General features: G+C 36.0%; 5 protein-coding genes across 5 annotated transcripts in view; 4 read left to right on the plus strand and 1 right to left on the minus strand.

Annotated features, from left to right (window-relative positions):
* The first annotated feature begins 899 nt into the window (after positions 1–899).
* Positions 900–1,345, plus strand: LOC136414256 (NADH dehydrogenase [ubiquinone] 1 alpha subcomplex assembly factor 8). Its single transcript, XM_066398162.1, has one exon. It carries the CDS (start codon positions 1,148–1,150, stop codon positions 1,343–1,345), a length of 198 nt encoding a protein of 65 aa, XP_066254259.1. The 5' UTR covers positions 900–1,147.
* Positions 1,346–1,392: 47 nt separating this feature from the next.
* Positions 1,393–3,162, plus strand: PIG-M (Phosphatidylinositol glycan anchor biosynthesis class M). The gene has a single exon (XM_066398161.1). The coding sequence runs from the start codon at positions 1,393–1,395 to the stop codon at positions 2,914–2,916; it is 1,524 nt and encodes a 507-aa protein (XP_066254258.1). The 3' UTR covers positions 2,917–3,162.
* A 727-nt stretch (positions 3,163–3,889) lies between these two features.
* LOC136414283 (caspase-1-like) lies at positions 3,890–7,580 on the plus strand. The gene is made up of 6 exons (XM_066398205.1): positions 3,890–4,214; positions 4,722–4,972; positions 5,613–5,762; positions 5,818–5,979; positions 6,321–6,555; positions 7,033–7,580. Exons 1-6 carry the CDS (start codon positions 4,075–4,077, stop codon positions 7,109–7,111), a joined length of 1,017 nt encoding a protein of 338 aa, XP_066254302.1. The 5' UTR covers positions 3,890–4,074; the 3' UTR covers positions 7,112–7,580.
* Positions 7,581–7,767: 187 nt separating this feature from the next.
* pix (ATP-binding cassette sub-family E member 1 pix) lies at positions 7,768–11,465 on the plus strand. The gene is made up of 6 exons (XM_066398450.1): positions 7,768–7,869; positions 8,037–8,258; positions 8,861–9,878; positions 9,940–10,055; positions 10,118–10,314; positions 10,968–11,465. The coding sequence occupies exons 2-6, from the start codon at positions 8,043–8,045 to the stop codon at positions 11,248–11,250; spliced, it is 1,830 nt and encodes a 609-aa protein (XP_066254547.1). The 5' UTR covers positions 7,768–7,869; positions 8,037–8,042; the 3' UTR covers positions 11,251–11,465.
* An 84-nt stretch (positions 11,466–11,549) lies between these two features.
* rst (roughest) overlaps positions 11,550–16,573 on the minus strand; it is a 116,856-nt gene continuing 111,832 nt past the window's right edge. The window contains exon 14 of the mRNA XM_066398449.1: positions 11,550–15,489. Coding sequence (XP_066254546.1) covers positions 14,947–15,489 — 543 coding nt within the window. The 3' untranslated portion in view covers positions 11,550–14,946. The remainder of the gene's footprint in view (positions 15,490–16,573) is intronic.

Consider the following 16,573-nt stretch of genomic DNA (forward strand, 5'->3'; position numbering starts at 1 on the left):
CTTATAGCACTGCATGCTGATTATTGACAAGAGTCACACCTCTTATTGTTAGTCTCGAGCCGAGTCTTCTCACTTAAATGTCTTCTGAAATATGATTTTTACCTTTATAAAAGATTTGTTAACTAAGCACTACAGTTTAGTTTGGGTATTCAGGATCCAAAGGGATTAATAAGGAGCTTTTCTTGTAACTCAACGCTACAAATTCTCCTTGTTTCACTAATCCAGCTGTGATTTTACTCTTCATCATGTTTATTAATAGTTAAAGATCTATTTTAGCGCATTTAAATCTTAAATAATATGATAAATTCCATTTTATGAGCATTTTGAATTTAAATTAAGAAATTATCAATGGCGTGACGTGACGTAATTGTCCGGGACCATTATTTCTTCTCCTTCTTCTTCTTGAATATTATCCGTTCTGGAGACAAAGATGTGACTATTTGTGAATCTGTTTTTGACAGAAATTGACAAAGACTTTTCCTCCCTCCTCTGTCATTCTGATTAAAATTAAATAACAAAAAACGCCATATTGATTAATTGGCTATTTTTATTTTGTTCGCAATTTTATTAATAATTTTAATGGGTTCTTCTCATATTGAGGTTTTCTAATAATTAATGCCCATAAAAGACCCTTGTAAGCCTTTCGCGTGTAACATTCAATCCTGTTTAAAAGGTAAATCCAAATTGCTGCACATGTCCTCACTTTACACACCCTCATGCTTGCCTCCCAATATAAGGAATATTCCAAATTTCTTTACTCAAATTTTAGAGAATAATTACCAAGAGGCTGCCTGTCAACATGTATTAGAGCAGATGCGTGAATGCTGCCGTAAGTGGAAGGAAAAAAGTTTTGTTTGTGGAGGTATAGACATATCAAAAGGGAGTCCTCAAAAGAAATGAGCCCTTACAACCCAAGAAATAATGGTTGGATGTATAAAAACCCACGACTTTTCAGCTTGATATGTGGATTTCTAGCCTTGGGAGTCTTTTTTTCTAAACCCATATATGATAGTTTTACTTACAAGTCTATGAGCTTTGAAGAGTGCCGAGAGTACATGAGAGCAGAACAGGCAAAGGATCCTAGAAGCAGGAAGAGCATTCAAGCAGCTGAAGATAAACTTAGAGAAAAGAAAGTGAACTAAATATTATGGAATCTGTAGGCAAGGCCAAACAAAGATTTAGACAATATCCTGTGATTTTTGCTAAATGCAGCAGGGAAGCCAGTGTATATGCCACATGCGTTTTAAAACAGGACAATATTAAGAAAAATGATTGTGCAGAGGAGTTTAGTGGCTTCCGAACCTGTTTGCGTAAGGCTGCTGTTAGTTTGAAAACCAAAATTTAATCCAAAAGTACACAATAGTCGATGGTAGTTTTAGATTAGTCGAAACAATGCTTAAAATACTAACCTGTGTGGCTAACAAGCTTCATGGTCTGCTAATGAAATTTATTGAAGCAGATACAGTCACACACATAATAACCTCCTCTCTCATAAGACTTTCCTTGATTGCTTATGGAGTGTTTCATGATAGTCACTTTGAAGTTCCTTATACTGATATAGACTATAAGGTTTTTACTGATGCAGCAAGGCATGCCTTAAAAGGAAATTCTCCTTATGAAAGACATACTTTTCGCTATTCTCCATTGATTGCTTACTTATTAACACCCAACATCTATGTACACCCTATTTTTGGTAAAGTAATTTTTTGTGAAATTGATCTGGTAGTGGCATACTTAATTCAAAAACTGGTGTATCTAAATGTTATTGATTGGATGACCAAGTTTGAATCCTTGACATCAAAGACTGCACCAATTGAATTGAAATTGTCTGACAAAAAAGGTGCAAAAAGGAAAAAAGGTAAAACAAGGTTACCAAAGTGCAATGTTAAACTTGAGACTGCAGTATATTGGGCTCATCGTGCCATGCTCTTTTGGCTATACAACCCAATGACTTTGGCCATTTCCACTAGAGGCAACTCAGATTCACTATCATGCTTCTTGGTGATATTAACTCTTTACGGAATTCAGACCAATTGGCATCCTTTTCATGTTGGACTAATCCATGGCTTGGCCATACACTTTCGCATATATCCCATTATATATAGTTTTCTTTATTATTTGCATTATTGCTCTCAAGCTTTCTACTTCCATCCTTTAGAAGATTCAATGCCTAGCAAGAATGTTAAGAAAAATAAGAGTAGTAGTAAAATATCCAAGAGGTCTGGGAGTGGTGATAAGAACAGTAAGCCTAAGCTTTTCAGTTTAAGGATTTTGGAGTATTTGATACCAAATTCAAATCAAATGATGTTGGTGTTGGGTACCGTGTCTTCATTACTAAGTTTAACTGTATTATTTTACTATCTTTATGGCTACCAGTTCCTGTATGAGTCCCTTATTTACCACTTTGTCAGGGTGGATTTTAAGCACAATTTCTCTCTATATTTCTATCTTCAGTACCTAACAGCTTTCATAAAACTCCCTCTTTGGTACACAGGCAATCTTTGGCAGCCAATTCTCATCAACTTACCTCCAATGGCCTTACTAATCCATTTTTCAATTCGTTACGGCCTAAACAAATTCTCCTTAAATTTCGGAGTGTTGGCGCAAACGATAGCCTTCGTGATTTTCAACAAAGTCATCACGGCCCAATATTTCGTATGGATTATGGGCTTGTTGCCACTGTGTATTTGGCAAATTAAACTATCGAGAGAGGGTGTGATTTTGATGGTAGCTATATGGTTTCTTGCTCAGGCCGCATGGTTACTTCCAGCTTATTTGCTGGAGTTTAAAGGGGAGGATACCTTCATCCACATTTGGTTCCAAGGGGTGTCTCTGTTTTGCGCCCACATTGGGATATTGGGGAGGTTGATCAAAAGCTTTATTTTGCCTCTTGGGAAGATGAAGAGTGGGGAGTAATATTGCCGTTGCAGGTGAAATTTGTAATTAGTTGGTGGGTGGTGCACAGACAATAGGGTTTTGTGTCGTTTGAGGTCTTTGCGTGTGTAATTTTATTTTGATCAAAAATGATTGTTATAGTGCTCAGAAGGTGCAGTTAAGGTCAATTAAACAAAATTTACGGTATTGTGTAAAATGGAAAATGTTTTAGAAAATTTTCATGTATTTGTTATTAGAGCAACCATGTGAATAAAATGGTACCCTTACTGCAAAGCGTAATTTTGTTCAATTCCCAGTGAGATAATTTCATACAGAGTAATTCAGATCGTCGATTAATTGTGGAAGACTCTGAAAATATTTAAAGCGAAATTATTTCCATCAGTTATGCAGCGAATGTCGCGATTTAAAATTCGTAATTATCATATCATAACTCTGGCTAATAAAGCAATCATATTCTACGTTTTATTAGGTAATGAATAATAATCTTTCTAATTCTGTTTAAACCGCAAAGACATGGAGATGCCGTTATGCGACGGACCTGTAAAAACGAAGAGCGTTGAAATTGAACGCACAAAAACTTCAATTGTTGGTTTGAGTCACAATCTAAGTACTGCTTCCGTACAAAAAACCGTAATAAACCGCTCAGGTTGTGACTTACATGTTTGAAAAGCTGATTTGTACGATTATAGTCACTGCGAATGAATTTTAGGGTGTGGAGAGAATTGTACCTTTACTGTTTTATCAAAAATGTCCTAACGTAACGCCATCTGTACACCATTACGTTCAATATGCGGAGTTGTACCTTTGGTTGTACTTCGCATTTCTTAAGTGATTCAAAGCCATCTTGACAAATTTTGCAAGGCTTTATGGATTTTGAAGAACGCGCATCAATAAAAGACATTCGTGCTAGTTGAAGGCATTCAAAAGATACTTCAAGACAAAAATGGACTTATTCCTCAAACGTAAATCAGAAAGCGATGACAATACAACAAAACCACAGCGCATACTCAGGGCAGCGACTGACCTTTCCCATTCGCCAATCGAAACGTTTCTGTTCTCTTTTATTTCCAGTTTGTTTATCTTTTCTATTATTGTGATTTTGTGCGTATCGTTGAAACGTGAATTCAGAGGTCTCTTTGTTAGAAAAAATCAACATTTCAACGAATCTAAACACCTGAAATGGAAGGAAATGGGGAAGACGAAGTGGGCAACGTGCCAAACGGCTTCCATGATGCCGAAGAAGGTGATTGTACAAGCAATGGGCATAGTGATAAAGGTAACCCTTGCGGGGACGAGGGTGACGCTCTTGGTAGACCAGGGTAAGTATTTCCTTTGTTTTTTTAGGGCTAAATTACCAACATTCTGTTACCTTTATCAGGCACATTCCTTTAATATTGAGGTAGTGCAATGGTCAATTTGGGATGCCATGACAGTTGTCATATTGTTATAGTTAAAATTAACAGCATGTTAATAATTTGACTCTTAGGTATTATTATTTAAGTACAGTTCCAATAGAAACCAAGGAATAATAATCTTTAATTAACTCTAAAGCCCTAGCAATTTAAACAGCAAGTGAATGCTGATTAAATCCACATTTAGGCCCAAAATATGAAAGTTCTAATAACTTTAATAGGCAGTTAATTTTTTTGGAAACTGAGCAAAGTGGCAACTATTTATTTTCAACTTAGCAGAAACTTACCTTTGGTAAACTTACCAGTATGCCAATAATTTGGGCCTTAAATAACTAATTTTCATGGTTCAACATATGCAAGAATCCTTCACCATTAGGTCAACATCACATCACGTTTCTTTGTGTTTTACCTTAGGAGCCGCCCTGGAGAAGTTACTGCTAGAATGCCTGTCCCCAAATTTGCCACACATTATAAAATGAACCATAAGAAACGCGGCATCGCCCTCATTTTTAACCATGAGGTGTTTGAATGTGGAGGCCTGAAGTCCCGTGCTGGTACCAATGAGGACAGCAAAAACTTCAAAGAGTGCTTGGAGTGGCTGGGTTTTGATGTGCATGTGTTTAAGGATTTGAACTATGTGGAGTTGGAGCACCAAGTTCGGCAAGGTGAGAGCAATTAGTTTTTAATTAATTTTAATCCAAAAGCAAGATAAATATGGCTAAAAGTATTTTTTCTACAGAAATTTTGAGTTAAATATCTGAGCACACTGAAAATGGTTTAATCACGTCATAAAGTGTGTAGAATTCATATATTTTTAGGGCTACTGGGTTCTTCCTTTGACTAATCAATAAATCATCTTATTGAATCCATTAATTATGCTCATTCTTTCTCCATCTTTCTTCTAATCTATATGAGTAAATTGCAGACATACTTCAGATAACATTTTTTCTAAAAAGGTTTTAAAGGGTAGTTAAAATTTTGATGCTCTTTATTGAGATTTCAGAAAGGCCAATATTTACAAGGTTATATTAGGAAAAAAGTTTAATGCTTATTAAGAAAACATCTTGAAACTAGATTTATCTGGCATGGTAGATAAATTTACTTTATAGATGGATTTTTAATGATCATGAAAATGCGCCAGTTTTTCCTATTTTAACTAATCTAATAATTATCACTTTTTCAGAGATCAGGTGAGCACTAAAGTTTTACCATCCAATGTATGATATTTTCAATTGTTGTCAATTTCACATTGTATGAAATTCTATACCTAAATGTATACATAAAATTTAGGTTGTATATTTTTAGCTGCTGCCATGGACCATTCAGACCATGACTGCATATTGATTGCTGTGCTTTCGCATGGTGAAATGGGTATAGTATATGCCAAAGACACCCCCTATAAGCCAGACAACTTATGGGCCCCATTTACTGCCGATAGATGTCCTACTTTAGCTGGTAATAGAATTTTTGGAAAAGTGGTTTGTTGAAGTTAATTAAAGGTGGATGTTAGGAAAACCCAAAATGTTCTTCTTGCAAGCTTGTCAAGGAGACAAATTGGATGGGGGCGTTCATTTGCTTGCTCTAAGTCGAACAGAAACTGATGGAGCAAATCCCAATACCTACAAAATTCCTGCTCATGCCGATTTTATAATTGTTCATTCCACTGTAAAAGGTAAGTGGCAACAATTTTTTTTATTACAATATTTAAATCTCATTCCTGAATATGAATAACAGATAATGAGGTTATTAAGCCATTTCCTTAATTATTGTCACCTACAAATCAATAATGATTCATGGAGTATTTTTAGCAGGATTTGGGTTCTTAATGAGAGATAATATTTTTCTCTTAAAGCCAATACATCAGTGTTGTAGCGCAGCGAAATAATCGTGTAACGTACTTCTGAGAGGGTTGACGCGGTATTGAATTAACCACTTTGTATACTGTACTAAATATTTCCTAAAATCATTAATAACGTCATATACCCAAGAAAATCTTCTTTTCACCAAAATTAGGTTACTACTCTTGGCGTAACACCACCAAAGGCTCTTGGTTCATTCAGGCGTTGTGTTACGAATTGCGCCATAGAGCTCTGGAAAACGATCTCCTTACAATCTTAACCTATGTCTCCCATCGCATCGCTGTGGATTTTGAGAGCAACGTTCCGGATTCACCAACTATGCATAGGCAAAAGCAGATACCATGCGTAATGAGCATGCTTACCCGATTGATCCAGTTCAACGTTCCAGGGTACAGTACTGCCTGTGGGAGTAGCTCTAGTAGTGGGAAACGTTAGCTCAGAATTATTTTTTTGATGGAAACTCATCTCTTTGGAGATTTTTTAGGGTGGGCGGGGGTGGTAGGTAACAGTTGGAGTAACTTACTCCTGAATTAAATATTGTGATCGTGACGAAATCTGACTGAACATTGTGCATTTTTTTAAAGTAGTTAATTGCTCTTAGTGTTTTTAGACACTTTGGGAACTGGGGACTGCACAGTGCATGCGTAGATCTGGGTTGGGACCATTTTTATGTTATCGAAATCCCTTAAAATAGCATTTATTAATCATTTTTATCAAGGATTTTTTCCTTGAGCGATAGATGCAAATATTGTAGCAAGTATTTATGAACTTTTTTCGTAATCTTTTTTGGAGGTATTTAGTCTAATAATTGTAGATAAACTTTAGAAATATTCTCACTGCCAAGTAAACAATTACGTAATTTTTAGAGGTAGTTCGGAAAAGAATAGCCTAGAACATGACGCCGAAAATACCAAAAATGCAGTCACCGGATGTTCTAGCAGTTAATTTTGTTGTAGAAATTTGTTTCAATCTGTTTACCTTTTACAAACTGAAATAGTGTATTTTTAATATACCCAATGCATGTGCCATTGTCTTTCAGATATATTTATATCCGAATTTATAAGATTTTTATATGAAATTTTATGAACAGGCAATATTTTCTGCTGCATTTAATTGCACCTTGACTATCTAGCTCTAGGTGTATTTTTAATTATTAAATAGGTCTATATTTTTTGCTTAAAAGTCTTTTTTTGTGTTGTATTCTAGATGGAATTTGTTTCAATTTCAATGCTTATTGATAATTTTTTGTTGTCCTTTTTTATTATACAGTTCTACTTTTAGAGTGATAATATTACATATTATTTTCAGTATGATCCATTATATAGTGTATCCTATTATTGCTCAGTTTTTCTATAGAGTAGATTTGTATTATCATAATTTTTTTTTAATAATTGATATTAAAGGATTTACCATGTGTTTTTTTTCAATTTTAAACCCTATAAAAACTACAAGAAAAATGGAAAGAATAAAACTTGTAGATGGCGCTTAGTAGGTCGCATCATTGTTTAGTAGCAGTGCTGTGTTGCCAGTTTTAATCTATGGCTTCTAAAGAGCATTGGCCAACGCTATACATGCCTATTTTGTCAATCGTCATTGTTACAGTTGACACTGACTGACGATTCCCTTTTCGGATCCTTTCCTCATGGCCGGTCAATCTGACTGTGCTTTTAAACTTTTAAATTGTTTATTTCCATGAAATTCAGGTAATTAGCCAACTCCCTGCCCCCTTACTTTATGGTGTGCTCATTTCCCCATTTAAATCCCTCACAAGTTTTTGTGCAAATTCTCATATTTATATACCTTTTAGCATACGTGTCGTTTAAGGTTATATTAGAAAGCTAACATATTGTTTTATGGTCCCCTATTTTAGGACACAATGTCCCGAAGGAGAGGAGAAATTGAGGAAACGGACAAACTCACGCGAATTGCCATAGTCAACGCCGATAAGTGCAAACCGAAAAGATGCAGACAGGAATGCAAGAAGTCCTGTCCTGTTGTGCGAATGGGCAAACTTTGCATTGAAGTATCTCCCAACAGCAAGATTGCAGCTATATCTGAGGAGCTTTGCATTGGTTGTGGTATTTGCGTGAAGGTATGAAACCCCTTGTCTACATTCAAGTGAAGTATCAAATACTGAGTACCCATACAGTGATTCCCAATTGATGGTTGGTTAGATATTTATGGAAAATGGAATTCTGAAAATTTGCAAATATAGATTTTAAAAGACATTAATTTTCTTTCAGTATAATTGCTGATAAAGAAGGTATTCTATTTATGAAAGGTGGTAGGTAGAACCACTTTTTCTACAATCTCAAATCACATTGTTACAACTTGCCTGGTGCAGCAAAAATTCGCGAAGAACCTACAGTTACTAAAAATCAAGTAAGAAACTTAAAAACTTTTCCAAAAGCCCATGTATGCATCCCATTGATAGGCATCTTGTTCGTTTAAACAATATTTTTCTAAATTTTTTTTTGAGAAAATTTGGGGGAAAAAAAAGGTAGAATTGGACAGTTGAAATTAAGGCAAATATTGACTAATTTTATGGTTTCCACGGAAATAATTTTTTAGGTAAAGATGCCAATGTATTAATCTAGAGGTCCTTAACAATATACGTTATTTGACTAATATTTATGCATATGTATAATATATCCCTCTTAATCAATAAACTTTATAGTTTTATGTATTTTTCAGAAATGTCCTTTTGAAGCCATCAATATTATAAACTTACCCAGCAACTTGCAACGTGAAACAACTCATCGTTATGGCAAAAATTCATTTAAGCTGCATCGTCTGCCCATTCCACGCCCTGGAGAAGTCTTGGGGCTTGTAGGGACCAATGGTATTGGCAAATCAACTGCCTTAAAAATTCTTGCTGGCAAGCAAAAGCCAAATTTGGGCAGATACTTAGATCCCCCTGACTGGACTGAAATCCTTAGTCATTTTCGAGGGAGTGAGTTACAAAATTATTTTACAAAAATCTTGGAAGACGATCTTAAGGCTTTAATTAAGCCCCAATATGTGGATCAAATTCCCAAAGCTGTTAAGGGCACTGTAGGACAATTGTTGCAGAAAAAGGATGAGCTAAGCAATCAGGATGAAATATGTGGTATGTTGGATTTGAAACATATCAAAGAGAGGGAAATTAGCGCTTTGAGTGGAGGAGAACTACAAAGATTTGCTTGCGCAATGGTGTGTATCCAAAATGGAGATATCTTTATGTTTGACGAGCCATCTTCATATCTTGATGTAAAGCAGCGTTTGAATGCTGCATTGACTATTAGATCGTTGCTTCACCCTGACAAATTTATCATTGTGGTGGAGCACGATTTAAGTGTGCTCGATTATTTATCTGACTTCATTTGTTGCCTCTATGGCGTCCCCGGTGCCTATGGTGTTGTCACTATGCCCTTCTCAGTTAGGGAGGGTATCAACATTTTCCTTGATGGTTTTGTTCCCACTGAAAATCTGCGTTTCCGAGATGAGTCTTTAGTGTTCAAAGTGGCAGAATCGGCCACTGAAGAGGAGGTGAAGCGTATGAACCATTATGAGTATCCATCTATGTCGAAAACGATGGGGAATTTTAAATTGAATGTGAAGAAAGGGCAGTTTTCTGATTCGGAGATCTTGGTGCTGTTGGGAGAAAATGGAACTGGGAAGACTACTTTTATTAGGATGTTAGCTGGGAATTTGGAGCCTGATAGTGGATCTGGTTAGTTGTTTTTTATGGAAAAAAGCCAATGGAATTGAATAAAATTTTTTATCGCTGTTAGGGAACCTGCCTCAGCTGCATATCAGTTACAAACCGCAGAAAATCAGTCCGAAATCGCAGGGCATAGTCAAAGCTTTGTTACATGATAAAATCAGGGACGCTTACATCCATCCACAAGTAAGATAAATTTCACTCGAATTTTGGTTTAAAAAAATATTGTTTTTTTTTCCCGCAATCAGTTTATAGCGGACGTCATGAAACCGCTGAAAATCGAAGACATCATTGACCAAGAAGTTCAGAACTTGTCCGGAGGAGAGTTGCAAAGGGTGGCCATGACCCTTTGCTTGGGAAAACCTGCAGATGTTTACTTGATAGATGAGCCGAGTGCCTACCTAGATTCTGAGCAGCGTTTAGTTGCCGCCAAAGTCATCAAAAGGTAAAGACAGCTTTACTTTTTAATGTTTAATAGCATTTAAATTAAATTAAATTATAATTGTACCAAAGGTTATTCAGGTTGTTAATGAAAGTCTCAAAATGGTGGATTTTAATAAGAGTTAATTTGAAAAATTGTAATTGCTACAACAGGCTGTGAATTTTAGTGAATTTTGGTTGGGTTCTTGCTGCAAATGTCTTCAATAACCATAAAAATATTTACGTTGATTCGTCTGAAAACAAGTGCACCTTAAGAATGATATTTATGCTATTAAGGAGAGTCTCGAAGTATTGGATTTGATTAGCGTAACAGGCTTTATGTCCTTGTAAATTTTGATATAGTTCTAGCTCTAACTGTCCCCATAAACCCCAAAGATTTTCACGTTTAATAGGCTTCAAACAAAAGTGGAGTGACAATGCTATTTAGGTTGATACGAGAGTTTCAAAGCAATGAATCTCATTAGAGTTTATTTGAGAAATTACAGCTGTCATAACAGTCTTTATATTCGGGCTTAATTCCTGCTGTAACTGTCTTCACTAACTCCAGAAATACTCATTTTTATTCGTATGAGTATCATCAAATAAAGTAAATTTTATACTTTATTTACCTCAAAGATCCAATTCACTTTACTTTACGGTGCTTTTTATTTTCCTAAGATTTATTCTGCACGCCAAAAAGACCGGTTTCGTAGTGGAGCATGATTTCATCATGGCAACCTATTTGGCTGATCGAGTGATCGTCTTTGAGGGCTCGCCTTCAGTGAACACCACCGCCAATACTCCCCAAACCCTGCTGGCGGGGATGAACAGATTTCTGGAGCTATTGGGGATCACTTTCAGGCGGGACCCCAACAATTTCCGACCACGAATCAACAAATTGGAATCGGTAAAGGATGTGGAGCAGAAGAGGGCGGGGCAATATTTCTTTTTGGAGGATTAGCTGCATTTCAAGGCAGTAAAATTCGTCTTGACAAATTCATTCATTTTTTTTATTGTCGAAGCGTTGCGAGGTCAATTTTGTTAAAGAAATAGCTCAGAATGGATATTTTTACATAAATTCTTGTGTTCTTATTTATTGGTAGCATTTCCTCAGAATTTTTTTACCATGTTTTAATATTATGTACTGATGTTTGGAATTAAATTTGAGCAAGAAAATTTGTCATAGATATTCCTTTAGTAACCTTCCTTTAAAGCACGGGTTTTTCTTAATGTACAGTTTGAAGTAAATAAAACGAATGCTGTAATGAAGTAAGTTGTATTTTACAATCACAAAGGTTTTTTTAAAATTAAATATTGCTATTTCTCAAGATTTAAAAAAATTCTTATACACAATATAGTAACAGTATTCTAGATTAGAAAACTTGCAGGATATGTTCAATATGTACAACGGTCTCATTTAAAATTTGAGCTAATAAATTTGTCTATGTCGATCTTGAATGATGAAATCAACGGGTAATTTGTGCCTGCGACATCTCCAACTCAGCTTAAAACATCAAACTGTATAAAAAATAGATAGTACTACCTACGAATTGAACGCTAGCAATAAGAACTAGGTTGGACGTCTCGGCACTTTCGTCAGTTTATGGCAGGAAATTATGGGTAAAAAAACTTAGGCTAGACAATTAAATACATTAAAAAAATAATTACATGAATATACAAAGAATTAAGGTAAAACTTAAAAGGCGAATATAACTATAGTGAGCAAATGCGGTGGAAATCATCGTTAAGTACAGAAACATACAATCGTTGCATTTATAGGCCTGTTGAAACTTTAATACAAGCACGAAGAACTAAATGTCCCACTGTATGTCATCTAAAAGAGTCGTTGACGTCGAAATTATAGTAATACACAATAGAATTACTTTTAAAAAATATACATTTGATTAGTAATGTTTTAATAATAATAATATACAAAAAATATCTTTGGTATATTTGATATACTTTTATATTTAATTTTACTATTAACAAGAACATCCTTCTTAAAGACGATAACAATATGATAAAAATAACGTTAATCCGCTAAGTAGCGCTTGATTGTTTTGCGAATAGGCTTGTTTTAGAGCGAGAACACAGGGTGCATAAAACATCTTTACCTACAACACCCTGTATATTTGCAGGGCATGGAAGTTTATAGAGATAAGAGAAAATACAGGGTGATTCTTAACTTATACACATAAACTCGGAAAATTATAGCCGAGGGCAAATAATGATTAATAGTGAAAAAAAATTAGTAAAACACTTTTGGTTTCGAAGATATGAATTTATTTGAAATAAAAGAAACTGCATTTAATTTATCATAGTAACTGTTCGAAGTTATTTTCATACACAATTTGGTTGAGACACAAAAAATTTATCAGGTTGAATTTTTTATTTATAAAAACTAAAAGGTAAATAAGTCAGGACGATATCTTTGATATTTCTAGCAATACTTTGTTTTCAATTGTGGCCGTATTGGAAATTATTTTCACGCGATTAGAATAAAAATATGGCGCATAATTTCTCAAACGAAGAACTGAACATGACACTAGCATACGGCGAATCACATCAAAATTCAGTGGCTGCAGCAGATCTTCTTACCCAAAGATATTTTCTTACTCCAAAGATATCATCCGAGACGTGAAACCTTTTTGATTGATCTCGGAAACTAAAAGTGTTTTACTATATTTTTTTTCACTATTAATCATTGTTTGTCCTCAGCTATAATTTCCCAAGTTTATGCGTATAAGTTAAGAATCACTCTGTATATGGGTTTTGAAGTATCTGCTTTATGTTTATTCGTTGATTAGTTCATAACTTAATTAGACTTACAGTCTGTCGTATGGATAGTCTGCGGCTTAATTTTGCAAATAAAATCACAAGTAGTTATTGTGCGTATTGACTAAAAATGGTCTTTATAAACCCCCTTTGCCCTATTTATTTGTTTTTGATATAAACTTAACACAGATTAGGCCCGAATAAGAATAGAGAACAAGCGAAATTGACTATATGGAAGCTCGAAACATTTCGACTATTGATCTATAGAAATAAAGATTTCATAGTCTGGGTCATCTAGGACAGTAGAGTTCGTACAAATGGGGAATTGACAAGAATATTGTCGGTGGGCATACGTTTATATGATATGTACTTATTTACAGGAAAAGCTTTAGCCGGGCAGCCTTGTCGTTACTTTATAGACAGGGGATATGGCACAAATCATCGAATAATTTATAAAATTTGAAACTTTTCGTAGACGCTGCCAGCTGAAGCTTACCGCTAGCGAACAGAAACATCTCAATTAGTGTAATTCGGCAATTATATAATTGTCTCAAGGTAGAGTGAAGGGTCCTTAGGAGCCGTATAGGCCTTAAATTGACTTGGGGGGCTGGATCCCTTTTATAGGGCAAATACACAGATTACTAACACCAGATTGAGAGCCGTGATAATAAAACTTGGGGTAAGGGATAGTTGGACTGGAAAAGCTTTGAGCAGACAGCAATTTATTAACTTTGACCTACTGCTTCCCAGAACAGAGCATCACTATGGAATATGCTCAGGTGCACAGAGGTTACAGATGCCTTATTGGGTGTGTATGTAAACTTCGCCAATATGTACACATTTTTTTAGATAATCTTTTGGAGTGTAAAGTATAACTAACTTTGCAATTTCAATGCACAGAAGTGATAGTCAACTGATGAATTCAGAACAAAAGTTAGTTAAAAGTTAAAATATCATTATTTCTGGCGAGAATGCACTTTAACGAAATTTCCTATCTTAGAAACATAGTATCATGTGTTAACACAGTTTCACTCGTATTTCGTTCAGATAAGATTTCGACTTTTGAATTTTAATGGTCGAAGGGTACACTTACCTATGTAGGAACATGAAACATTTCGTTAGTAGACAAGTCGTGATGTCACGTACTAGGTTACCTTTAGATAAATTGTGTTCACCAAATCGTCTACTTTGTTGGTCAATTTTTACACACTTTTTGAGTAGATGGAAACAATAATTTGAACTTTGTGTTCTTATACACGTATCTACTAAGTTCCAGAATTTCAAAATATCTATTAGCTAGTTTGATATGATTTTGTCCATTAAATCGTCTATTTTGGCTCTGTGAATTTTATGCAAAAATAGTATCATAGAAACTTTACCCTGGAGCTCTAAATTTCGTCACATCTTGGATTCAATAGAAGATGCAGCTTGAGTACAGGATTTATAGCACACCTAAAATTGAAACTGCTATGCAGCTGTCTCTAAAAGCTTCATAGCTGGTAGAAATAATCTGTGCAACATAAGGGTTATTGTAGGTAGGTAAAAAAATGGGAAAACAACGGATAAACGAGTTCCTCATTACGAAAATTACGGTGAATGATGATATAGTTTTACGTCAGTCTTTTTCGGTTTGTCTAAGAAATTCTACATAAGAAATCACTTTTTTGTTATATATTACAGCAGCGCGTGGTGATGCAGAAGTGGTATTAAGTACTTGCCTACTTATTTATTTAACAGTTAATGAAATCTCCAACAAATTGAAATATCGAGTAAAATTGTTGGAGGCACCATAGTAATTCAGAACTGCTCTGAGAGTACCCAATACCGCCTCCACGTTTCACCCTAACTTCACTTAACTCACTTAACTTCGCGCGTTGAAACGTCACACATGAGTCGCCAAAGTCCCTCGTTTTATCGTCGAATTGGGCACAATGTATTGACTCGTAGGCGAGCTCGGTAAGCGAGTCACTTGCGGTACACTCCCGTTGGAACCACCGTTCGACACCACCGTATTCACAGGGTTCGCACTGGCGGTGATCATCCCCGCACTGGACAGGGCCAACCTCGAACTTTCCCTGCTGTAAGGTGGAGGCGCCGGCGTTGCCACCGGATTGGCAGTATTGGGGGTGGGCAACCCCACATTGGGGTTCCTCAAATAAGGGTTGCCATAAGTGGCGCTGAAGCGCGGGTCGATTCCTGGGATGGAACCGTTGGAGAGGTGCAAATCTGACAAGTCGTTGAGGGGCAGCGTGTTGCCGTTGCCGCCCCCGGAGAGGTGGTGGCCTTGCAGGGAGTTCAGCTGGAGGCGAGTGGACTGGAGACTTTCACTGCCCATCGAGGTAGAGATGGGCGGCTGCATTAGAGGGGGGTTGTAGTCGCGGGAGTAGTCCACGTAGGGAACATAGCCGTTGTTGTTTTGTCCATCCTGAAAAGTGAAGAGTTAGTGTGGTTGTACTAAGTGAAATTGATTTTTGCATTAAATGACTATTATTGACGATATTAATTGTGCTCCGAATTTGACTTGCTGGCAAGTCACAGCTTGCCTAAGTAGTACAGTTTGTTTACAAATTTAATAGAAAATGTTCACGTCTGTGGTGGAAAAATTTGAAACTCGTATCTATTTCTGAAATTTTGGAGAGACTTCATTATTCATGTAAATAGCTCCTGTCCGACATTTCACGTAACAAGACCACCGCCAAGTGATCGACTTCCTTTAGTGTGGTTTCAATGGATAGAATTTTTATTCAGTTTTTTCCGTGAGAAAAAAAGCTCTTAACTCGATATTTGGGGGATTTCCGAAATGTGGGGGAAAATCTCGTATTCTCATGTAAAACTCTTGAGTCCCGAATTTCGCACTAAAAACACTGATTCAGACTGATCTTTCAGATAAGCATGAAAATTCTATTTTGAAATATCAAATAACCCGACACACTTTATCATTTTCTAGGATAGATTTAGGTTACGGTTTGCACTGGATTGCAATAGACTTAAATCACCAGTGAATTTCAAATAAGTTTAAAATTATTGCAACGTCGGTACCATAAACTAAATTCTTATCGCCTTCCGATCTGCCACTTTTCGAAGGAAATGTTCAGTCGGATTACAGAGAATACCGGAAGCATTTGCAAAAACGGCAAAAGTCTGGATCAGATAGGGTTGGAGATAATACTGCATTGTAAAAGGCGAACCAACATCAATTCCGTGGAAAAGTGCACATTAAAGTGAGTTCTTAAACGCAATTAACGCCCTTGAATGGAGCAAAAATCCCAACCCACATTCGTTTATATCACGTAGTTGACCGAATTTTTCAATTTTATCCAAAAAAAAGTGGAAAATCCCTGTCGCAATCTCGAAATAAGGAGTGGATACCAGAGCCGAAATCGATCGAAAATCGTTCTTTCCCCCCTCGACTTCATCGACATTTGCATAAGGCCCGGAAAAGCCGTTTTATTATTTTTATAGACCACAATTTCGAATTTGGTCTCTGCATTAGGGCGGTCAATTTCGGA

Source organism: Euwallacea similis, chromosome 17 (assembly GCF_039881205.1).
Source record: "Euwallacea similis isolate ESF13 chromosome 17, ESF131.1, whole genome shotgun sequence".
Lineage (NCBI taxonomy): Eukaryota > Metazoa > Arthropoda > Insecta > Coleoptera > Curculionidae > Euwallacea > Euwallacea similis.

Bases quoted from the DNA above. Each gene is read 5' to 3' on its own strand.
- LOC136414256 (XM_066398162.1), top strand. From the start codon at position 1,148: ATGGAATCTGTAGGCAAGGCCAAACAAAGATTTAGACAATATCCTGTG.
- PIG-M (XM_066398161.1), top strand. From the start codon at position 1,393: ATGCTTAAAATACTAACCTGTGTGGCTAACAAGCTTCATGGTCTGCTA.
- LOC136414283 (XM_066398205.1), top strand. From the start codon at position 4,075: ATGGAAGGAAATGGGGAAGACGAAGTGGGCAACGTGCCAAACGGCTTC. The intron at 4,215-4,721 runs GTAAGTATTTCC...GTTTTACCTTAG, and splicing joins GACGCTCTTGGTAGACCAGG to GAGCCGCCCTGGAGAAGTTA. The intron at 5,763-5,817 runs GTAATAGAATTT...GGTGGATGTTAG, and splicing joins TAGATGTCCTACTTTAGCTG to GAAAACCCAAAATGTTCTTC.
- pix (XM_066398450.1), top strand. From the start codon at position 8,043: ATGTCCCGAAGGAGAGGAGAAATTGAGGAAACGGACAAACTCACGCGA. The intron at 8,259-8,860 runs GTATGAAACCCC...TGTATTTTTCAG, and splicing joins GTTGTGGTATTTGCGTGAAG to AAATGTCCTTTTGAAGCCAT. The intron at 10,315-10,967 runs GTAAAGACAGCT...TATTTTCCTAAG, and splicing joins GCCGCCAAAGTCATCAAAAG to ATTTATTCTGCACGCCAAAA.